The sequence below is a fragment of the Ceratotherium simum genome, chromosome 25, assembly GCF_057802395.1.
Source record: "Ceratotherium simum simum isolate JZ-2026a chromosome 25, ASM5780239v1, whole genome shotgun sequence".
Lineage (NCBI taxonomy): Eukaryota > Metazoa > Chordata > Mammalia > Perissodactyla > Rhinocerotidae > Ceratotherium > Ceratotherium simum.
In genome coordinates, this window is record NC_141924.1 from 14037217 (window position 1) to 14062399 (window position 25183).

General features: G+C 45.8%; 1 protein-coding gene across 1 annotated transcript; it reads right to left on the minus strand.

Moving 5' to 3' along the window:
- Positions 1-11010: 11010 nt before the first annotated feature.
- APOL6 (apolipoprotein L6) lies at positions 11011-23128 on the minus strand. The gene is made up of 4 exons (XM_087448608.1): positions 23047-23128; positions 15000-15081; positions 12023-12857; positions 11011-11151 (listed from the first exon to the last, which is right to left on the minus strand). The coding sequence occupies exons 1-4, from the start codon at positions 23126-23128 to the stop codon at positions 11011-11013; spliced, it is 1140 nt and encodes a 379-aa protein (XP_087304734.1).
- Between the last annotated feature and the right edge of the window lie 2055 nt (positions 23129-25183).

Here is a 25183-nt window from a genome sequence, read left to right on the forward strand (position 1 = left end):
ATGTAATGGCATGTTGTATCGAGCTCACCATGTAATGGCATTGAACTCATTATGTAATGACCTGCAGATGCGCCCGGATTAGGCCCAGCTGTTACACAGTTGTAACATATCCTCTGCACACTAATGTATAAAGTCTCCAACTGCACTAAGCTGGGGCAGGGGGCGCTGCTTTGGGAGCTATCCCAGGTGTCTTCCATTGCTTGTGCAAGCAATAAACCTTTTTTCTTCACCCACTTAGCCTTGGTTTTGCTTTTCAGCTCCACACAGACCAAGGGACAGACCTGTTGAGTTTGGTTACAAAACTACAACCTGAGAGAAGATATTTGTGATAAATACAGCTAAGAAAGATTTATATGTATAAAATATAAAGAACTCCTACAAATCAGTAAGAAAAATAACACAATAAAAACAGGCAAAAAGCTTGGACAGGGACTTCACAAAAAGGGATATTCAAGTGGCGAATAAGCACATGACTATATATTCAACATTATTTGTATTCAAAGAAATGTACGTTAAAGTCACAATCACAATGATATCACTACATGCTTAGCAAAATGGCTAACATTTTAAAAAGTGACAACACCAAGAGATGACAAGGATATGGAGCAACTGGAACTCTAATACATTACTGACAGGAAGGAAAATGGACACAATCTAAGAGTAGACATCTAAGAGAAATTAGTATACAGCCAATCAAAATACGTATTTTCAAGGATGTACATAACAGCTTTATTTACAATAGCCCCAAATGTGTCCATCACCATTAGAATGGATAAAAACATTGTGATATATTCATGTAATGGAATAATCACTGAAGTAAAAAATAATGAACTATAGCTACATGCAACTACATGGATGAATCTCACAGGTATACTTCTGAATATAAGAGAATACACACTGTATGATTTCATTTACATGACTTTCAAGAGCCTGCAAAACTAATCAATAGTGATGGAAATCAGAACGGGGAAGTAGCAGGCAGAATAATTCCCCTCCCCACGAATGTCCAATCTTAATAATTCCCAGAAACGATGAAAATGCTATGTTACATGGCAAAAGGGACTTTGCAAATGTGATTAAAGTTACTAATCAGTTGACGTTGAAAGATGATCTGGGTGGCGCTAATCTAATCACATGAGCCCTTAGAAACAGAGAAATTTCCCTGGCTGGAGGCAGAAGAAGTTAGAGAGATCCAAAGTTTGAGAAGGGCTGGAGTCTCAGTTGTGGAGAGCATGAGAAAGAAATGAATTCTGTCAACAATGTGAATGAGCCTGGAAGTGGATTCTCCCGTGGACCCATCAGATGGCCAGCCAACACCTTGACCTTGGCCTTGTGAGACCCTAAGCAGAGAACCAAGTCGAGCTACCTGGACTTGTCACCTGCAGAACTGTGAGATAATAAATGGGTGTTGTTTTCAGTTGCAGAGTTTGTGGTTGTTTATTATGGCAGCCACAGAAAACTAATACAGTGACTATTGATGGGGAGGGAGAATAACGGAGAATTTTGAGGTGCTAGAAAATTCCATATCTTGATCAGGGGGAAGTTACGTGGTGTATATATATATGTGAAAATTAATTAAGCTGTACACTTAATATTTTAAAACCCAATTAAAAATAGAAAATCGGTAAACAATTCATTACCTTTAGTTGTTAAGTTATAGTTTTACTGCAACATGGTCACAGAATGTAGCCTGTACAATTTCTTTTTTTCCCTAATTTATTATGATTTTCTTTGTAGACAGTGCTTGATGTATTTTTGCAAATGTTCCCTAAGCATTTGAAAAAATTAATTCTCAGCTCATTAGGAACAAATTTATGGGTGCATATCAAGTTTTAAAATTGCATTATGCAGGAGGAAATGCTTATTTCCCCTTTTCCTATTTCTATGTGGAGGGAACTCCATTGGAGTAACACCCTGACCACTCCTCATCTTCTCAGGGAGAAGGAGAAGTTTATCCGTTAATTTTTGCAGGAGTAGGGACATGCATAGTTCAGCCCTTCCCTCGAAACTCTCCTTAGGATCAGCCTGCTTGCAAGAGAGCAAGTGTATTGTTCTGTTCCTCCAAGCTGGAGATGGTGGAGAGGGAAGCCCACAGTGGAGGCAGGCAGTTGTCCAGCATGCCTGCACCTTGGAAGTAAAAATGCCCAATCATGAGGTGAAATACTCACACGCCTGCCTACGTGGCTTGCAGAGAAGGGTAACTTCATTCTCCAACAGCTACATCAGTAAATAAGTGATATTTTGATCTCCATCTGCCTCATTCTTGTGTCTATCTCTGGGTTGTTGCAGGGGGCCAAGAACTTTGAAAAGTAGGCAAAGAGTGTAATTTAAGGGGCAAAGTAATACCTGGAGGTTGTGTTGCCTGAGCTTAAATTCAGGCCTTTGGTTTGGAGGGGTTATGAACTCGGCAGCTCGCAGAGCCAGTTGGCTTGTCCTCATGAGTGGCTGCTTTTTTTCAGTTTGTTTACAGGACTAGGTCTTGGCTGATGCCAGACACTTTGACCGCAGTAAGCAGTGCAGCAAAGGAAATGAATCAATTATAGGAAAAAGAAACTCTGTCTAGAGGTCTTTAGATACTAACAGATGGGATCAGGAAATCCTTTTTTTCCCTTCTATCATGGAGTTTCTCACGCAGGGCTGCACACAGCACCTTTAAAGTTTAATGTGTGTGGAACATTAAAAATGTATTCCACATATTTAATGTAAGTATTAAATGTTCTACATTTGCTGTAGGGCACTAGTGTATAGGGACAACCTTTAAATTGCTAGTGCCACTTAAGCAAGGAGACAAAAGACTTGTGTACTGAAAACTACAAACCATTGCTGAAAGAAATCAAAGACGTAAATAAATGGAAAGATATCCCATGTTCATGGATGGGAAACATTTAATATTGTTAAGACATTAATACTACCTAAAGAGATCTACAGATTCCTTGCAATCCTAATCAAAATCCCAATGACATTTTTTGCAGAAATAGAAAAATACATTCTAAACTTCATATGGAATCCCAAGAGACTGTGGATAGCCAAAACAATCTTGAAAAAGAACAAAGTTGAAGGAATCACACTTCCTGATTTCAAAATTTACTACAAAGCTACAGTAATCAAAACAGTGCAGTACTGGCATAAAGACAGACATATCAACCAATGGAATGGAATAGAAATCCCAGAAACAAACCCATATAGGGTCAGATGATTTCCAACAAGGATGCCAAGACCATTCAGTAGGGGAAAGCCCAGTCTTTTAAACAAATGGTGTTAGAAAAACTGGATATCCATTGCAAAATAATAAAGTTAGACCCTTACCTCACACCATATACAAAAATTAATTCAAAATGGATCAAGGACCCAACATAAGAGCTAAAACTATAAAACTCTTAAAAGAAAACATAGGGCAAATCTTCACAACATTGAATTTGGCTATGATTTCTTGGATACGAAATCATATCCACACACAGGCACAATCAACAAAAGAAAAAAATAGACAAATTGAACTTCATGAAAATTAAAAACTTCTGTCCCTCCAAGGACACTATCAACAGAGTTAAAAGGCAACCTACGGAATAGGAGAAAATATTTGCCAACCATATATCTGATAAGGGTTTGATATCCAGAATATGTAGAGAATTCTTAAAACTCAACAACAAAAAACCAAAGACCAATTAATAATTGGGCAATGAATTTGAATAGACATTTCTCCAAAGAAGTTATACAAATGGCCAATAAGCACAAGAAGAGATGCTGAGCATCACTAGTTACTAGGGAAATGCAAATCAAGACCATGATGAGACACCACCTCACACCCGTTAGGATGGCAACTATAAAAAACAAAAAACACCAGGGGCCAGCCCTGTGGCATAGCGGTTAGGTTCGCTCGCTCTGCTTGTAGCAGTTAGGTGGCCCGGGGTGGGCAGGTTCAGATCCTGGGTGTGGACCAACACACCGCTTGTCAAGCCATGCTGTGGCAGCATCCCATATAAAGCAGAGGAAGGTGGGCATGGATGTTAGCCCAGGGACAGTCTTCCTCAGCAGAAAGAGGAGGATTGGCAACAAATGTTAGCTCAGGGCTAATCTTCCTCACACACGCACACACAAAAACAAAACAAAACACCAGAAAACAGCAAGTGTTGGCAAGGATATAGAGAAATTAGAACCCTTGTGCACTGTTGGTGGGAATGTAAAATGCTACAGCTGCTGTGGAAAACAGTATGGTGGTTTCTCAGAAAATTAAAGATAGAATTACTGTTTGACCCAGCAATTCCACTTCTGGGAATATACTCAAGAGAATTGAAAGCAAGGACTCCAACTGATATTTGTACACCAATGTTTATAGCAGCGTTTTTCCACAATAGCCAAAAGGGGGAAACAACCCAAATGACCAATGATGGATGAATGAGTCAACAAAACATGGTGTATACGTCTGATGGAATGTCATTTAGGATTTAAAAGGAAGGAAATTCTGACATATGCTACAACATGGATGAACCTTGAGGACATTATGCTAAGTGAAATTAGTCAGTCACAAAAAGACAAATATTGTACGATTCCACTTAAATAAGGTTCCTAGAGTAGTCAAATACATAGAGATAGAAAGTAGAACATTGGTTGCCATCGGCTGGGGAGAGGGAACTGGTGAGTTAACGTTTAACGGGTACAGAGTTTCAGTTTGGGATGATGAAAAAGTTCTGGAGATGGATAGTGGTGATGGTTGCACAACAATGTGAATGTACTTTAAAGTCACTGAACTGTACACTTAGAAATGGTTTAAATGGTAAATTTTATGTTGTGTACATTTCACCTCAATTAAAAAAAAGAGAACAGAATTGCATTTACCCAGTTAAAAAAAAATTGTTGGTGCCATGCATGGGTAAGCTGTGTTCATTCAGCTGCCCCTAATTCTGTTCCTTTGTGTGTGTGTGTGTGTGGAAGATCGGCCCTGAGCTAACATCTGCCAATCCTCCTCTGTTTTTGCTGAGGAAGACTGTCCCTGGGCTAACATCCATGCCCATCTTCCTCCACTTTATATGGGACACTGCCACAGCATGGCTCGACAAGCAGTGCGTTGGTGCGTGCCCAGGATCCGAATCGGCGAACTGCGGGCCGCGGCACTGGAGCGCGTGCACTTAACCGCTTGCGCCACTGGGCCGGCCCCCAAATTCTGTTCCTTTTGTCTTAAAACACTATTTTGATCCACCTTCAGGACCAAGAGACCATGGAGGGACCAACACTGAATTCCTCCGACTTGTCTAGGAGTTCTAAGGCATGCTTCACTGGCTGGATGTGTTCATCACAGAAGCTCTCTTACGATTTTAGAATTCAGATACCCAAACTGTGGCTTCACCCAGAGAAGGGTGGTCGATTTTATGAATAATAATTTTTAAAAAGGAACAGAGGCAAAGAAGTTTGCTGTGGTGTTGCAGGCCAAGGCTGTCAGCAGGAACCCACCAACTGGGGTTCCAACAGAACTCACAAGATGGAGAGGGTGCTGTTGACCTCACGGGGAATCCAGCTGGGCAGAAGCCACCTTCAGGGAAAGCCTCAGCTGGGAAGATGGCTGGGGCAGCCATGGAACTCACCAGGAAGCTGCTTCTGGGGGTAATCTTGAACTCACTGGGGGTGATCCCCATGGTGTTCCACCTGATGGCTGAGCTCCATAAAAACCAGGAAAGCCCCTAACACCAGAGCCAGGAGGAGAAGCCTGCAATCTACTGACAAAGCTTACCCTGGAGCCAGCTGGCAAAGGAGAAAAGTCAAGAGGGTCCAGCTCCTGGATCACCAGCAGTGCACTCAACGGTGGATTTGGAGCTGAGACGCAGTAAATTATTACTGGCACAGGGACAAAAGGTTCACAGTTGTGAATCTGGGTGAAAGTATCCAGGAGATCTTTGTACTATTCTTGAACTCTTCTGTCTGTTTGGAATTATTCCTAAGTTGAAAAACTTAAATAAAAGAACCCCTTTGGCCAAAAATGGCCAAAACAAGATGTTTGGAGGATTATTTTTTTGACTTTAAAAATTGCATGAGACTCTAGAAGAGAATTTGATGTGGGACTTTGATTCTTTGAGACTTTAAAAGATTTTGATTTCTTTGAATTTTTCACTCATGAGGGCGACACAATTTGATTTCAGACTAATTCCTTTAAATTTTAATTTGCAAAGAAATCAAATTTTCGTATTTCTTCAGGGGAAATTTGCAATGGAAAGGGGTTTTCTATGCAATATGGGGCTTCTTATGTTTGGCCTTTTACCATCGGACTATCTTTATGCTAAATCTGGATCTCACTGAAAAATCTCTGAAGAGCTGTATTGGACATGGCTTGATATCATTTGAGTTGGGTTATGGGAGAAGAGAGTAATAGCAAGACTTGGGGTTAGTTAATGTTCTGGTCTGACCCATTTCAAAACCTCTTGGCAGCAAACTTGATACTGCCCAACAGCAGAGCCAGCATTATTCAGAGAGTGATTGGAACGGAGGGAGCAGCTGGGCGGAGTTTCGAGCAGGGCTGTTCTGCTAGACGGTTGATTGCCACCTGCTGATCATGGACTTGATGGTTAAATCCAATGCTTAATTAAAAGAAGGTCAGGAAGTGGTGGAAAGACCACTTATTCCCCACACCTGTTTCCACATGGAGGGAGTCCATCCAGGTAACACTCCTGGCCTCTCTCCGTCCTCTTGCTTACCAACTCCAAGGAAGGATGAGAGAGTTACATGGTGGGCAAGTTGGCCAGAAGTAACTGGCGTTGATTCAGGATCTGGTGGCCTTCCAAGAACACTCAGTAGGCTATGCTCCTAAGCTTTACAGGGCTGGCCCGAGGTTGTCCAATACTGCATGTGGCCGGGGGGGGGGGGGTTAAGACCACCTAATGCAGGAGTGAAGTATTATTAAGCCAACTTGATCAACCAACCCAAAGCCACTTCCTCCAACAACTTGAATCAAGTTGATACTTGCATCTCCACCTGCCTGACTCCTGGTTTACTTCTTCACTGGTTCTGAACTTGGGTGGGAGAAAAGAGGTGCTATTTATTAGCCCCACAAACCCCAACTCATCATTCAAATTATCTTCATCTTTTTTATTGTATTGTCTGCATCAGTGCTGTCCAACAGGATCTAATGCAGCCACATATGTAATTATAAATTTTCTATAGTCACATTAAAAAAATAAAGATAAATAGGTGAAACATTTTAATAATGTATTTTATTTAATGCAATATGTCCAAAATCTTATCATTTCAACATGTGATCAATTAAACTTATTAATTAGGTATTTTGTGTATTTTTTCATAGCAAAAGTCTTTGAAATCCAGTGTGTATTTTACACTTATAGCACATCTCAATTTGGACTTGCCACATTTCAAGTGCTCAATAGCAACATGGCTAGTGGCTACCATATTGAATAGTGTAGATCTACATGATCTTGCCCATCAGAGACAGGAAGGCTAGTTTTCCACTGAGATTTTGTCGAGACGAATTATCTCCCTCCACCCCACCCCCACCTCCAACACTCACCTTTTTAGTTTTCTTGAGAGACCAAGAAAGGGTTCAAATTGCTTTCCAATATACTTTTCCTTGGACAGCAATTTCTTCAAATGTAGTATTGTGCATTGACTAGAACACAATGGCCTTTCAGTGTTCTTTTGGTTGAAAGTTAGATTTTAGAACCAAGGGAGTGTGATTTATAGCTGACAAGAGCTTATATTTCATCACAAATTCAAGGGCCACCTGAAGCTCAAGGGTGGTGAGGGTGGACCTGGACAGGCTCGAATGACACATGAAGGTCCTTTGAGGCCACTCATAGCTAGTCAGGTGCTGATGGACCTGGGTAAGTGAGGTTTCTCAAACCTAATTAGGGACTCTCCCCCTTCCGCAGCCATCCTGGCGTTCAGCTTAATGACTGAGAATCCCTAACCGGATTCTACTATGGGAGGGCAGGTCATGAGCAGGACTGTTGACCACCTGTTTGCTGCGGTCACAGACCTCAGTATGGGTGCAACAAATTCACTAGCCACTTTGGAAGGCCCAAGACTTTGGAAACGCCTTGCACTTGTGTTGGTTGTGGTATCAGGGGGCATTTATATGATGGCTGATTACTCCATTCTCCTTGGGGCATGTGAATGTGTGCATCTTCCTCACCTTACTCAAATAAAGTTCACATCTCAGAACTAATAAATTTCTCAGAACTCCTGACTGATCATGGTGGAGGGTCTGGCACCACCTCAGGGGTACACATGAAGAACCCCGCTCAACCCAGAAGAGAGAGGACAACAGTGGCAGGGGTTGGGTTGCCCTGAGTAGCACGGATAGTTAACGGGCTTCCCAGTGAGGAGCACAAAGATGAACTAGTGGGGAGAGGTCATGAGATGACAGCATTTGCTCACCAGAATTCCAGATGGTATAGGCGATCATGCTTCACAGAAGCAGACTTTGGTACGGAGAGAAGCTTGGGGTGGAAGGCATTGCAGAGAGGGAGAGAGCTGAGAGCTGCTGGGCTGAGTCAGGAAGCCAGAGGGAGAGGAAAGAGGAAGAGCCTGTTGAGGAGCCTCTGCCTTCATGGAAGAGAGTCTAGAAGGAGAGAGAAGTAGGTGAAGAGTGAAGAACGAACCTCTCCCTCCCCTTTGATATTGGCTCAAGAACTTCAGTGAGGACGGGAATTTCTGTCAAGGATATTTTCTCCCAGACTGTCGTTCTGTGAGTGGGCACTACAAATCTGCCTCCAGATGGAGTTCTGGGGTTCATCCGGGTTACGCTTATTTCATGGCTGAAAACACGAAAACTCAGAAACGGGCCCAGGCAAGTAAGTGTCAGAGATGATTCTCACATCTCCATTCTCTGACGCCTTCTTTATTGTTCTTCCAGAGAGTCCTCAAAACAAACAAAGCTCCAAGCTTAGTGACTACTTATTTTGTGTCACGTATTTTTATTGATAATGTTTATTCAAAACTTGAAGGATGTGCATACCCTAAGAGAACAATATTAAATGTGGAGAAAACTGTTTACTTACAATTTGCTCATGAAAAAATTATAACAAGGAAATGAGCATGATAAAAGCAGGAAACACAATGGCCTAGGTGAGAGATTACAACTCTCTAAAACGCCTAGGTCATAATATTTATAAAACAAGGACTGGCAGGCTGTGGTCCAAAGTGTTGACAGTGGCTCTCTCTCCACTCCAACTTTTAAATCTTTCCCAAATTTCCTAAGATATATCTTACTATGGTGATGTGTGGGAGTGGGGGAATTCCTCCTTTCCCTTCACAAGGTTGTGTTTTAACCTTAGGTATCCCAGTTCAGGGATCTATTTTAAGAAAACAATTCTAATAATAAGGCAACAAGCTTTCCACACACAGATATTCATTTTACCACTATGTCGAATGAGAAATCTGAAACCATCTAAATGTTGCTGAAAGAGGACGGGCAACTAGCACACCATTTGTTGCCTTTTCTTCTTCTAGCTCCTTTCTTCATTCATCTACCATGTAGTTCCCATAGCCCATCCCAGCAAGTGGCGCAGGCAAAGGCATGTGACCCCGTCCTGACCAATCAGAGTGGTCCCTGGACCTTTGCTCTGCCCCTTTCCACTTGGGAGCCCTCAGCTGGGAGGGGCACACCTGGGGATGCTGGGGCCGTCTCTCCTGCAGGTGGCAGAAGCCTGTCTGAGACATGGAAAGACAGACACCTGATGACATCTTTTTTTTTTTTTTTTTTGAGGAAGATTAGCCCTGACCTAACATCTGTTGCCAATCCTCCTCTTTTTGCTGAAGAAGATTGGCCGTGGGCTAACATCCACGCCCATCTTCCCCTACTTTGTATGGGACGCCCCCACACGTGGCTTAATAAGCAGTGTGAGGGTCTGCGCCCAGGATTCAAACCTGTGAACCCCGGGCCGCCGAAGCGGAGCGCATGAACTTAACCGCTACGCCACTGGGCCGGCCCCTGATGACATCATTTTTATCCTCTGGACCCAGACACACCTGAAGCCCACTGCACCTCTAAGCTTTTTAAGCACGTGAGACAATAAATTCCTTTTTTTTTTGCATTAGCCAGTTAGAGTTGGTTTTGGCCACTTGAAACAGAAAGAGTGATGACTAATATATGTCTAATTAAAAGACTGTACATACAGTCAAGAGAATATTTTGCAACATAAGAAACAGTGTCCATAAAAATGAAGTGAAACATGGAATGGTAGAAAATATTGCTAAGTGAAAACAGCAAAATGGATAGTTACAGATCTGTTGGCAAAGGAGGGAATGGAGAATGGGAAAGAAAGAAAACCCAGTGGATTACAGGAAAAAAAACCTATTTTATAATGCCGCCTTGAGGGAGGGTCCCCGGCAAGTGATCTAGACAAGGACTCGAAGCCACGACTTTACCACCCCAAAGCATGTAAAGCACGGGAGAAAGTTCCACGCCAAAATACCGACAGTTGTCACCCATGGCTGGTACATTATTTTTCCCCCTATTTTTAACTTTCCTGAATTTTTAAAAAATTGTGCTTAAGCTTCATGTGCTACTTTCAAAATAGCAGCTAAAATATAGAGAAGAAAAAGTATGTTTAAGGTAGGTGAACAGGGAAGCCAGGAGACAGTCGTGGGGAGGAGAGAGGGGCTCGGGCCTCTCTCCTTCCTGATGGAATCTGGTTGAGCAGGTTCCAGTGACATCATTTTGTGTGCAAACCCAGGAGGGGGAGGAAGAGAGCAGAGAGGCAGCTGAAGCTGAGTTGATGTAGAAGAGAGAGCACAACATCCCTTTACCCAGGGGACTTATCCTCAGCACTTAATATCCAGCCCAGCATGAATCAACACGTGTTTGACATGGACTGACTGTGTGTGTGAGAATGAATGGGGGACTGAAGAAGTGGAGGGAATGAGTTTGTACCCCAGTGAAAGAACAAGGGAGGGGATGGATTGACCTTCCCAACACTCCTTCTCTGACAGTGTGCTCCCAGTTGGTAAGTCTCCAGGCATCTCCTCTGCCAACCTTGCCCACCCCCACCCTGGCCCCTTTTATTTCGCTCAGAGGTCCCTGGGCTCAGTTGTGTTGTTCTTTCCTGCCTCTTGGGATCCTGCTTCCGCACGCCTGTCTGGGGGCTGGGGCAGAGTTTCCACGGCTCCCTCCGAAGAGGAGCTCATAAGCCTTTTTTCTTGCAAGAGTTTCTGTAAAGAAACAAAAACACCAATCAGAGGAAAGCGACAGAGGGCTCCAGTGCAGCATGGTGGGGAGACCCAGGGCCAGGCTCTGCAGTCAGGCTTCCTGGCTTTGTCTTCCCGACTCTGCCACCACCTGGCTGCGAGACTTGGTGAATTACATAAGCTTCCTGTCTCAGTCAGCTTGGGCCACCAAAACAAAATACCCCAGGCTGGGTGGCTTAAACAACAGGATGTATTTTCTCATAGTTCTGGAGGCTGCAAGTCTCAGATCAAGGTGCTGATTCTGGTTCCTGGTGAGGACTCTCTTCCTGGCTTGCAGCTGGCCACTTTCCGGCTGTGTCCTCACACGGCCTTTCCTCTGAGCCAGCGCAGGCAGAGAGAGAGTCCTCTTGTGCATCTTTCTCCTCTTATAGGGACACCAGTCCCATAGGATTACAGCCCCACCCCTATGACTGCATTCAACCCCAATTACCTCCCAAGACCCCATCTCCAAAGGGTCACATTGGGCCTTAGAGCTTCAACATATGAATGTTAGGGGGACGCATTTCAGTCCATAACACTCCCTGTGGCTCAGTGTTCTCTTCTGTACAACCAGGAAGAGCCTCTTCCTGGCACATGGACCTCAAGAAGCATCAAGGGAGAAACAGAAGGCATGCCCAGGTGGGTCCAGGACAGGTGCCGTAATCTCCAAGATGTACTAGAGACCATTCGGACCTCCAGGGCCACCATATGCCCCACGTCCTGAGGAAGATCCATGTAAACTTCACACACACACTGGTTTCCTTAACATCCTTCCCGTGAACCTTGGTGCCTGTAAGCCCCAGTTAAAGCTTCCCCCTCCCTCCAGCCCCACCCAAGAGGGAAATCACAGCGTCACCTTCTGCTGCAGGCTCTCATGGCACTGCGTGAGTTCTGTCAGCTTCTTTTCCTGCTCCCCAGCCTTGGCCCTCAGCTCTTTTGCAAACTCTGACTTTGCTCCCTCCTTCAGTTGCTTCCAGACCTTCAGGAGGGCGGCCAAGTCCTTCCCGAGGTAGAGGCCAGTCACCGCACTACTCAGCAAGTGAGCATTTCTGGTCACCGCTCGTATTGTACCCACAAAGGCGTTTTGCACCTGCCTGCTCCTTTGGGCCGAGACTTGGCCAGTGGTCAGGAGAGCCTTGGCAGCAGGGGCTAGGTGTGGCTGGACTCTGGCTGTCTTAAAGTCATGGATGTGCTTCTTAATATTCCTGATGGCACTTCCAAAACAATAGGCAATCTTGCCGACAAGCTTGAAGTAGGATGGCTTCTGACCATCTCCCCCAGCTTCCTCGACCTGTTGGTCTTGTGTTGGCCCTAGGCTGCTAGCCTGATCTTGGGCTTTTTGATTGTGATCTTGTTCCCAAAAGTTGGTCAAGGCGGTGGTGACCCCAGCTGCTGTCCCCAAACCTGTACCAATAGTGGAGAGCACCACGCTTCCTCCTGCTGTTGCTGGGGCAAGAGCTAAGCCCAGGAAGGTCAGGGCTCCTGAAATGACGGCCACGGAGTTGGTCCCCATGCTGGCCTTGGTGAGTGTTTCATGGGTTTTGTCGATGTGGTCTGCAAGGGCATGTAACTTCCTGATGTATTCTTCTAGCTCCTCCTTCAAGATGAGAAACTCTTCCAAAAATGTTCTTTCTTCAGCTGACAGATCTTGTTCCTCCACTTCTTCACACAGAAGAATGTCATCCTTGTCCCTGTGGATGAGTGAAATAAAGATTTTGCTTCCATGTCCCAGATGGGAAAGACAGATTCTTAGTCAGGCCCATGTAGTTTCTGGATGTGCTTGCCACTCCCCACTTTGAATCGTCCCTGCATCTCTCTAACACCTCCATTACCTCTGACCTGACCTCGAAAAGCCCCAGAGCCTTGTCGGGAGCTGCTAGTTCCAGGAAGAGAAGAAACACATAAGAAGGGCATCTGGAGGGACAAATGGGAGAAATGCAGCCTTGGCCAAAGAGATGGAGAAGGTAAATTAGTCCTGAGGGACGTTTTCAGCCTTGTTCAGAGAGACTATGGAACTGTCATGGAGGAGAGCAGTGGGGAAATGCTAACATTCTAGTCAAGATAAGGAGCCTGGGACTAATGGAGGGAGTGGTCTGGGAAAAGTAGGAGAAAGAGGAGACCAGGTGTTGGACGAGAGGTTGGGAGTCCAGTATACGTAGGGATGAGTCAGAGGAAGGAGGCACCATATTGTATAATGCATCCTCCACTACGATGACCTTGAGTTTGGCTACTGTGGGCTGCCTTTGCTTCTCTCAGGTGTCACACACCGAGAGGGCCGAGACAAATTATCACTAACGTTCTGAACATTTTCCTTGGCACTTGGCCAGCATTACTTGACCCCCCTCAGCAGATGAGATTGGTTCTTCATAGAAGAAGTCAGGGATAAAGGGACCCACGCACCCGCCCCCCCCCCCCCCCCAGGTTCTCACAAAGTATTAAGGAATCTTTGCCAGCCCGGCTGAGTGTGGCTTTCATGGGAGAGCAGTATCAGGGGATGAGCCAAGCCTCCCCCTTCAGGCACTTTCCTTATGCCAAGTGCCATCGGTGCACTTCTTTCGGGGCGAGCTGAGGAGGCCTGGGATGACAGAGCTTCCCTGCCCAAAGGAGAGTATCAGCTGGAAGGAGCCCTGGAGAGGATCGGGGCTGCTGCCCTCACTTTTCTCTGGAGGGAACGGAAGCCCAGAGAGGAAAGGGGACTCACCCAAAGGAACAAGTGAGGTAGACGTGGAGCTTCGAAGGGAGACTCGGAGCTCCAAGACCATCGGTACTCTCAGCTATTCCTCTCTCGTCTGTCAGTTGATGTCAGGAATTCCTCACTGAGGTATAACTATGCATGCCTTTTAATAAATCTCTCTCTCTCTCTCCCTTCACACACACACAGAATTCCTCAACGGAAAAGGTTAAAAACCAAATATACCACCGAGGAAATCCTTTAGTGTTAATGAATTAGTGAAGTTAGGCCCAGTTATCAGTTAATCAGCAGCTGTAAATCAACTGACAGAGCAGACGGTTGCCAGGGGCTTGCAGTGGGGAAGGGGAGGGATGAAGGTGAGGAGGGAGACCCTGCTGAGGAATCCCAAATTTACAGATGCCACATCCAGCACCCCCCATCTCTATTCCCTTAGGCTTGTAGGGCCAAAGAGAAACGATATATAGATATGTAGCTGCAAAGACTGACAACTCCACTTTGCATTAACTACAAAGTTTGTCTTGAACAGGGTGGACAGCTAAGGAAGCTTGGCTTCGTGTGTTTTTTAATTAAACCAAATGCCTCAGCTATGGTCGTTTCTGTCGCAGCACGTCCTGCATTAGGCAGCAACACAGCAACATAGTGTGAAATTGCAGTCTAGTTCTACGAGGTACAACACACACAGTCCACCTCCTTCACTCAGAGAACACTTGTTGATTGTCCACATTGTGCTGGAGGCTGGTGACGCCACATCTGCTGATTAACAGAAAATCGGGCTTAAATTCATCAACGCAGTAACACTAAAGGGCTTTTTGATGATATGTGAGCCAAAAAGACTGAGTTTCTGCTTCATAGACCTCTGTGAGGCCTTCGGGTGGGGCAGTTTCTGTCCTTAGAATCCCATTGCCCAATGCCGTGCATCTGGCTAGATCCTAACTTGCTCTCCACAATATTTAGTTTAGCCCGTGGAATATTTTTTTTTCCAAGGAGAACATATCTTGCTATGCATAATGAAGACCAGTGGGAAGACAGAGCCCACTTTATGGTTAATGCTAGTGGAACACATTTGTTGCGTATCATGAGGATGCTGAGAACATTTCCACAGAAGTAGTCCTTTCCCCAGGGACAAAGCTCTCCGGGGTACCTTTGCAAACCAACACCAGTCTTGCATTCCTTCCCCGTCTGGTTGTCTGGCAGCTTCTCTGGCACCAAATCCGTGCCCGTGTCTGTGGGAGGAAAAGAGGTGACCCAAGGAGTCAAATGATTTTCTGGTTGGGAACATGGGAAAGAAGTTCACTGAGGGTGCCACGAAACCTTATGAAATCCAAGTGCGGAGGGATTTTAGATTATGCAGAATCAAAATAATAATGAAACACTTTGAATGTACTAAATATTTGCAAACTATTGTGTTTACCTTTCATATTGAGGTGTAGCTTACGTTCGATAAATACACAAAACGAACTCCTCAGTTCAAAAATTTTGACACATACACACACACCTGAGTAATCACCACCCAGATCGAGATATGGAACAGAAGGTTTCCTTTACCCCTTCCCAGTCAAGACTCACCCCCCCACCCAGAGGTAACCACTATTCTATAACCATTGATTGGTTTGCCTAGTCTTTTTTTTTTTTAATTTCATTTATTTATTTATTTATTTATTTTTCCCCCAAAGCCCCAGTAGATAGCTGTATGTCATAGCTGCACATCTTTCTAGTTGCTGTATGTGGGACGCAGCCTCAGCATGGCCGGAGAAGTGATGCATCAGTGCACGCCCAGGATCCGAACCCGGGCCGCCAGTAGCGGAACGCACGCACTTAACCACTAAGCCATGGGGCCGGCCCTGGTTTGCCTAGTCTTGAACTTCATATAAATGAATTCCTTTGTTTGGCTTCTTTCACGCAATATAATGTCGGGGACATTCATTCGTGTTGTTGTGGGCATGAGTAGTTTTAAAAATGATTGCTATGTAGTATTTCATTATATAAATACATTATAATTTATCTATACCTCTGTTGATTGACTATGTTTGGTTTGTTTCCAGTCATTGGCTATGATGAACCAATTGATTACAATGATCAAAAGATCACCTTCACAGGATGAGGCAACAATTTATAAGGCTCCTTTGTACAAATTATACCTCCAAGGATATATTAATATTATGAGAAATGCAAGAGGCCCTGTCTGAGCATACAGGTGGGGTCTGGAGTCCATCCAGAATCTACTCTCCGAGTGGTGAGCCCTAGGGGCCAAGGGTGGGGGAGGTGCTGTGTCTATCTGGAGAAAGGACACTTTGATTGCACAAAGCTGCCATCCATTTGTAGAGCCAGGTGTCCATAGAGCTCTGTCCCCTGGGGGTGGGGACGTGGCTGGGCTTTTTCTAATAAGCCCTAAGGCACCATCTGGGCTAGCAGTGGCCCTGATTTAACTTGTCTATTAAAATGATCACTCAGGCTGAAAAATAGACTCTAGGTTTGCAAGAGGGGAGGCAGGGAGACCAGTTAGAAAATTATTGCAGTAGTTGGAGCAAGAGGTGATGGCCGCCTGGACCTGGTTGGCAGGGGTGACGAGAATGATTAGATTTGCAGGAATCCATAGGATTTACCAGTGGATGTGGGAGGTGAGAGGGCAGAGTCAAGGATGACTTCAAGATGAGTCAGGTTTGGGGCCTGAATGACTGTTACAGCAAAGATTCCATTTACTGCTATGGGGAGAGTCGAATGGTTTCTGGGTGGGTAATAGAGTTCAGTTTGGGGCAGGTTACATTTGAGATACCAGTTAGACGTCCAAGTGATGTTGAGTAGGCAGGGGATATAAGAGTCTTGTTTTGGCCAGGAGATTAAATTTGGGAGTCATCAGTGTAGAAAGTAGTTAAAGCCCTTAAAATGGGGTCACCCCAGGGAGAGAGTAATCATAGAGGCCAAGGATGGTCCAACACTGAGCCCTGGAGCACTCCAACAGTTAAGCCCAGGAACAAGAGAAGAAAGCACCAAGAGGTGGAGAAGGACCAGCTGGTGAAGTACAAGGAGAGCAGAGAATGACATTGTGGAATCCAAGTGAAATTGTCACCAGACGTGGACCCTAACCCACTTCTCTTGTCCTGTCTAAACTCTAATCTTTGTGGTTGACTAATTCTTTCGTCTTCTTGAAAGGTGTAGGTGTTCCTTTATCTAACACCTTGGGGCCTTGAGCTTATGTGGTTTTCAGCTATGTTCCAGAAAGAAGCTCTAAGCAACAACTGCCCCGGACCCAGTTGCTCTGAACCACCCCAGACTTGCCCAGACCACAACAACAAGACTGGCACCGGCACAGATAGGCAGAGAGTTGTACTAAAGTAACCTGCCCTCATTAACATCGTAAATTCCCCTCCTCTAGGACGGGTGAAGCAGCCATTTTTAAGTCATGTGATGTATGTAGAAACATGATTTCAAACCACGCATGTGCAAGCTTATGCCCACCCTTCCATGCCATGATGAAACTTCCCCTTTGAATATTCATTGCCTCCCCCAAATAAAGATACCCACTTCTCTGAGCTCAGGGGGCCATAGCTTTGTGAAATTATTCCCTAGGATCTCCATTTTCTTTGCTGCATGCTGCAAATAAAAATTCTACTTTGTGAAACAGCTTCTTATGGTGCAATTCGATTGACTCCCAAGAAGGGACCCATGTTTGGTCTGATAACGAAAGGTTTGAGTATGACGGTCACGTCTTTGTGTATCCTGAAATGTTCTGGGTCATTCTGCTTTCCATCTTTCTCTTACAAAGACATCGCTGGATTCTGCTTTACCCTCCAATGAAAATGGCCAGGATGGAGGAAAGCTTACCTTGGCAGATTTGAGATGTCTCTGTTGTTGCAACGTTCCAAAGGGTGTCTCTGCTCTTTTCCATATTCAGAATGACAGCCTGTCTGGCTGGGAAGAGATGTTGTTTTACCCTTTTAGAGGAGAAAACAGGCCCTATAATTGGCAACTGTATGGTAAAGTGGATTCAGCCACCTCTGTCACCAGTTCTGTGATTTCAAGAAAATTAACTCACGGCTCTGTTTCCCTTTCCTGTGAAATAGCTAGTAAAATGTCTACCTCAATAAATGTTAAGGAACAGTAGTTTCTGTATTCTCCATAATTATAAACAGGATAAAAATCCTCTATTAAAAGGAAAAGACTCTCGGATTGGGTCAAAAAGCAGAACCCAATCATATATATTTCTCACAAGAGAATCAGCTGAAACATAGTGACTCAGAAAAGTTGGCACTAAAAGAGTGAACAAAATCATAGCAGGCAAGGGAGTGGCTGTGGCTCAAAAAGGGGAGTACAAGGGATCCTTGTAATGAAGCTGTTGTGATTCTTAATTGTGGTGGTGACCACACAAATCTACATATGTGAGAAAATTGCATAGAACTTAATGCACACACGTGCACACACACACACACATACGAGTGTGAGTAAAGCTGGTGAAATCTGAATAAGGTCGGGGGTTTGTACCAATGTCAATTTCCTGGTTGTGATATTGTACTATAGCTTTGCAAAATATTACCACCGGGGAAACTGGGCAAAGGGGGAACATGGGATCTCTCTGTACTATTTTTTACAACTGCTTGTGAATCTACAATTATCTCAAAATTAAAACAAACAAACAAACAAACAAACAAAAAAACCATAGCATACACCTAATAGAATAGCCAAAATCCAGAATACTGACACCACCAAATGCTGGTGAGGATGTGGAGCAACAGGAACTCTCATTCACTGCTGGTGAGGACGCAAAATGGTACAGCCACTTTGGAAGACAGTTTGGAGGTTTCTTACAAAGTTAAACATACTCTTAGCATACAATCCAGCAATTGTGTTGCTTGGCATGTACCCAAAGGAATTGAAAACTTGTGTTCACACAAAAATCTGCACACAGCTGTTTATAGCAGCTTTATAATTGCCAAAACTTGGAAGCAATCAAGATGTCTTTCAGTGGGTAAAGGAATAAATAAACTGTGGTACAGTTGGATAATTGAATATTACTCCGTGCTAAACAGAAATGGGCTATCAAGCCATGAAAATACTTGGAGGAAACTTAAATGCATATTACTAAGTGAAAGAAGCCAGTCTGAAAAGGCTACATACTATATGACATTCTGGAAAAGGCAACACTGTAGAGACAGTACAAATATCAGTGGTTGCCAGGGGTTGATGGGAGGTGGGGTGGAGGGCGGGTGGGAGGTGGAGATGAAGAGGCGGAGCACAGAGGATTTTCAGGGCGGTTAAACTGTTCTGTATGATACCATAATGATGGATACATATCATGATAAATCTGTCCAAACTCATAGAATATGCAACACCAAGAACTCTAATGTAAACTGTGGACTTTGGGTGATAATGATGTGTCCATATAGGTTCATCAATTGTAACAAATGTTTCCACTGTGGTGGGGATGTTGATAATGGGGGAGGCTACGCATGTGTGGGGGCGAGGGGGGGCGGGAACGGATGGGAAATCCCGGTACTTTCCCCTCAATTTTGTTGTGAACCTAAAACTGCTCTAAAAAATAAAAGCATATTTTTTTTAAAAAGTCATAGCAGGCAAACACCAAAAAAAAAAAAAAAAAAAAGAAAGAAAAAAGAATCATTGCAGCATTATTCATAGCAAAAAATTCTGAAAACCACCTAGATTTTCATTTGAAGTGAACTTGTCAAATAAATAGTGGTTTATCTAACAATGAAATAATATGTAGCCATTAAGCTAAATGAGGCAAATCTATATGAACAGATGTGAAAGGCTCTCCTATATACAATGGTAAGTAAAAAGGCAGAGCACAGAACACCAGAGAGATGCTTCCATTTGTTACAAAAAAGATACATGTGTTTGTACAGACAAGAAGCCAGTGCCACTGATTGGATGAAGGGTGATGAGAAGGAAGCTTTCTTTTCGCTCTGTTCCCTTTGATACTTTTTGTATCAATGTTTTTTGCCATGCCCTGCCTGTGAGACCGTAAAAAATTTTAAAGACTGTTTGTCCCCTGTAGTGGATTGACTAGTGTGCCCCAAAATTCATGTCCACTTGGAACCTCAGAACATGCCCTTATTTGGAAATACCGTCTTTGCAGATGGAATTAGTTAAGGATCTCGAGATGAACTCATCCTAGGTTTCAGGTGGGCTCTCAATCCAATGACTGGTGTCCTTCCAAGAAGAGAGAGGACACAGAGAGACACAGAAAAGAAGGTGATGTGATGACTGAGCAGAGACTGGAGTTAGAGTGTCACAAGGCAAGGATTGCCTGGGGCCACCAGAAGCTGCAAGGGGCAGGAGGGACTGATTCTCCGCTCCAGCCTTCAGGGGAAGTGATTCCTGTCCTGATTTATCATGGAAAGAAGTTGATCAGACACTTCCCAAGCTCACAGAGTTAGTAACTGGCTGGACGGGGTTTTGAACCCTGGTGGCGCTGACAGCAGCTCTTTTTCCTGAACCAAGTGCCTGTAGCCAACCCCTTGGGCACCTTGTCCTCCCGGGGCCCTGAAGCAGCCCTCCCTCCACTGCCCGCTGTCCCACCCGCTCTCAAGGAAACTCTCCCTGTGGCCTCAGGTCCTGAGGGAGAGGAGGACTCCCCGCCTTCTGTTCTCACCTCTCCCGGGGGCTCTGCTCCGTCAGGGGCTGTGAGTGTCCGGGCTACAGGACGACAAACACAAAGTGTGGAGTCTCCAGCTGGTTTTGCTGCCCAGTGAAAAGGCCCGAGGCTCTGCTGGCTTCTTCTGCGCAGGGATTGCACAACTGGCTCTCGGTTAACTGCTGCAGACCAAAAATGCCAATATCCATCACAACTTTTCTGGGAATTCAGGAGCTTATTGAGAAACAGCTTTCATTTTTACTGTCCTTTTTGCTTCTTTTTCTAATAAATGTGCAGTGAAGTGGGCAGCCAAATCAAAGTTAGAGGGCTGAGGCTCTCCTCCCCCTTTCCCAGCTGTGTCATGGGCACAGCAAGGGTGGTTACATCACACAAGGCCTCCCAAGTGGAGCAGACCACTTGGAGCTGTGTCACCGTGAGCCGGTTCCTCAACTGCCCTTGGCCTCAATTTCCCATCTGTGAAATGGGTATTAGAATAGCTTCTGTGGCATAGAGCTGTCATGAGGAGCCCATGAGCAAGCAATGCAGTGCCTGGCGTGGAACGAGCACCCAACAAATGCACCAGCACTGGCTGCAATGATTGTTGTCTAGTCCTTTTCCTACCCTATGAGGTGGATGGCATTAAAGGTCTAAAACCTCCTATCTGTAATTCTGAAATGCAAAATGCTCTGCAAACTGAAGCATTTTCCATAATTCATTTGGTGGTAAAACCTGACCTGAACTGGTGCAAGTTTGTAGTTTTTAGGTATCCCATTGAATGTGAATATTCATAATTTCACTGCAGAAATATAAATAGTGTTTAACTAAAGAGGGCTGCTGGGGATGTTACATAAGATCTAATATCTGCACCTTTCCAAAAATCCAAAAAATTGGAAACTCGGAAACACATCTGGCCCCAGTGATGGGAGATACAGGATTGTGGTCCTGACTGTCCCATTTTGCAGATGAGAAACTGAGACCTCATGAGGGTTAGTGACCTGCCTTTGGTCACACAGCTAAGAAATAGCAGAACCAGTTCTAGACTCCACATCTGTGGGAATGAGCCTACAGTGCAGTTTGGGCTGAGGTTGTGTCTCTCCATGTGTGTGCAAGCCGGGAGCGGGGGCCGTGTAGTTTTTTCTTATTTACATGCCCCGAAGTCTGCAAGTTCTCTCCCAGTCCTCCCGGAGGCCACACCGGGGGCTGTTGCCTTGCAGAAGCTGTGGACCGCTTAGTCAGTCTTCTGCGGGGGTTAGGGGCTGACTAATGTCCCCTGGGCCCTATGAGCAGGAATGAGAGGCTGGTGGGTCCCGGAGCGGGGACTCACAGGAGCCTTTCAGCCCTGGCATCCTGGCCTCCTGAACTTGGGGTTGCCCTGAACAGAGGCTGTCATTGAGGTGGACCTGGCCAACCTGGGCAGCCGTGCCACCTGGGCCTCCCCATTGTCTTCCCGGCAACAGATCCCGAGCTCATGGCATCTACTCAGATCCAGGAGCCTTGGGGACCCGCCGGCCACTGGACTAGGGGTGGTTTCTACTACAGCGGCTCTGGTGAGACCATAGCCCCAAGAGATGCTGGGTGACAAAATAATCTGTCACATGCAGGGAAGGCCGCCTATGTGGGGAGATGGAAAACAGGCCTGTACCTGAGGGCCCTGTACCTCAGATGAGCACAAGGATGGAGTTGTTTCATTTCCTAACTCACCCACCTTCCTCAGGGCCCCACCCTGCTGAAAGGAAACAAGCGGGCCTTAAGAGACCTCAGTCTCCTACGATCTAAAGCAATCTTTCAGGTAAAGTCAGTCATTTAAGGGCTGAATATTTAGGCAAATTCAGGTTCAAAGTTTCTATCAGAGCTTTTTCTCTCCCCTTAGAGGTTTGCTGTGCTCCAAGATGGTGTCTGGGTGTGGGTGCCCATGTGGATGCTCTGGGTCTCACGAGCCTGCACGGAGGCCTCCTTTGTCCCACCCTCCCACTGGGCGGCCCTGCCTCCTGCTGTTGAAGCCCACCCGGCCTCATCTTTCTGCTGAGCTGGTGGTGCCACCTCGGCTCTGAGGAGCTGCAGGTGCCTGGTTTCAGCCACACCTGCATCCCACCCGCCCTGGGAACAGGCTCTCACTTCTCCGTGAGGTCCCCGCGCCCTCAGCCCTCAGCCCGTGGACAGCGGCAGGGGACAGAGGTGGTGTCTCAGCTGCTTTCTCCACTCAAACAACCACACAGTCTTCTCGGCTCTCAGAAGGCCAGGTTCTCAGGAGGCTGCTCCTCACTGCCTTCTTCCCCATTCCTGCCACAGAGTTTGACTAGGATGGGGAGGAGCCGCGGTTGGGACGCCACCCTCTGACTTTCTTCTTGTCCCTCCCCATCCTGGAAGGCTTCTCCTGCACCCTTCTCTGGTGGGGACTTCCACGGGTCCTATCCCCCCCTCCCCTCCCCTAAGTGTTACCTGGCCCACTCACCCCGTAAGCCAGGCACCGCAGCCCTGCTCAGAACAAGCCTGACGTATTTTCTTTAACTTACAGGAAACCACGAGAGGAAGGAGGAGATGGCTACGACATATAGTCAACACCAGTTAACGCCAGTTGAAGGCAACATGGCAGTCTGACTTGACGTGCTGTTGACCCCGAAGCTCGTTATACGCTCATTGTAGCGCATTACCACGCTCCATGACACACCCACCAGCGCCATGAAGGACTTGCCCTTTGTCCTTGTTCCTGGGGAGACTGGGCGCCATGGTTTAGCCAGTGGAGGAGAGGGCACAATTTACAAATACTGTAAAGGGAACTATTCATTGGCAGGTGTTTCAAAAACATCTCTGTCACATTTGTCCAAGGCTTAGAGAATTTGTACCGTTAACAAACAAACCAACAGCATTTTCACTTTCGTCACCTGAATGTGTGTGCAGGAGTATCCGTTTCATCAGTCTGATTGCGGGAAGTCAGAATCTCCGCGTCACCCCTGCCCTCTCCTCATCACCCCACTTGGGCTGCTCCGAGTTGTGATGGTATTAAGTTCTTTGGACACAAGCGATAGAGATTGATTTGGGCTAATTTAAACTTAAGAATTGTTTGGGAAGCCCGTGCAGCAGCTCCAGCCTCAGAGGTATGGCAGGACCGCAGGCCTGGGAAAGATCTGGAAGCAGGAGGCTGGCAGCTGGCCAGGAGCTCCGGGGACGACTCACGAGGCTGCTTCCATCAGGTGGCTCAGCTGCCGTCCCTTCTCGGCCCCTCTAGCTAAGTATTCCTGTGAATCTGATCGGCCTAGCTGAGGTCATGTGCCCACCCCTGTTTTGGGGGTGTGTCTTAGTCCATTTGGGCTGCCGTAACAAAATGCCACAGACGGGGTGGCTTATAAACAACAAAAGTTTATTTCTCACGGTTCTGGAGGCTGGAAGTCCCAGGTCAGGCTGTCTGATGGGTGGGTTCTGGTGAAGGCCCTCCTCTGGGGTGCAGACTGTCGGGTTCTCGCTGTGTCCTCACACAATGAAAGGGGCCAGGGAGCTCTGTGGGGTCTCTTTTACAAAAGCACTAATCCCATTCACCAGGGCTCCAGCCTCATGACCTCATCACCTCCCAAAGGCCCCACCTCCTAATATCATCACCCGGGGGCAGGATTCCAACATATGAGTTTTGGAGGGACACAAACATTCAGACCTAGCAAGGTGGTGGGCGGGAAGGTGAGGGTTGTTGGTTGGTACACCCACCAGAACCACACGGGCAGGAGAGGCAGCTACCAAAGGAAGGGGGCGCTGTTCCCAGAAAAGGCCAAGAGAGGGTGTTGGGCAGGTAGAAGCAACAGGTGGCCACTGCATCCCACCCTTTGCCCATCACACACACACACACACACACACACACCCCTTCTTCCAGGTATACGATTAAATAATGCCTTCTTATGAGATGCAACAACCAAGAGAAAGCACTGAATGTCCCCACTCCTCTCCAGGAGTCGGTGTCCTGCAGTTATGACCAGTGAGTATATCCAAAGGCAGTGGACCCCCCTGGAGCCGCTGGGCTCTGAATCCAGGATCTCTGGCCTTCTCTCCTTCTGTCAGAACCCTGACGGACATTCTCAAATCTATGGCCTACGGGGCAAAGTTAACCACCACTCATAGATAGTGAAGGGAATGAAGAGGAGAGGGATGGAAAATTCTGAAAAATTATTCCATAGCACAGCAAGCAAGGAGTTACAATCTTTTGGTTATAATCTTTTTCTGAAACTAGTATTCATGTTATCATTACCAGTTTGGGGAAGATATTAGTGATAATGTTAGTAGTTATCATTATAGCTAGAATTTACTGAGTGTGTGCCATGTGCCAGGTACTGTTCCAAGGGTTTTACAAGTATTAGTTCAAGGTCGTAGCGGGTCTTCATGACTTCTTCCTAGATTACCCATCACCTTGTCCCCTTAGACTCAGCCAGCTCCTCAGCAGGTTGGAGTCCTTTTCACAAAGAAGACCCTAAGCTTCATGTCGTCCAGAATGGAGTGGTGGTAGCCTTCCGGCAGCCTTTCCCCCTGGCCATGGTGGGGCAACCAGGCACGGATCCCCCTCCCTGCACCTGGTGTGTATTGGCAAGCCTGCTTCCCTTTGATGAATGTGGCCAGCCACTTTTGCCAACAACGTAATCCTCTTTTTACCTATTTGACTCATGACTCAGGAGCTCAAAAAGGGCAGCTCACCAGCAACGTGAGTGTACGTAGTGCTACTGAACTTTGTCAAGATGGTAAATTTTATGTTATGTGTA

Excerpts from the sequence above, each read along its gene's own strand:
- APOL6 (XM_087448608.1), bottom strand. The coding sequence starts at position 23,128 with ATGGCGCTGGTGGGTGTGTCATGGAGCGTGGTAATGCGCTACAATGAG. Across the intron at positions 15,082-23,046 it reads CGGGGTCAACAGCACGTCAA|ACACGGGCACGGATTTGGTG; the intron begins GTCAGACTGCCA and ends TTCCTCCCACAG. Across the intron at positions 11,152-12,022 it reads ATGAGAGCCTGCAGCAGAAG|AAACTCTTGCAAGAAAAAAG; the intron begins GTGACGCTGTGA and ends GTTTCTTTACAG.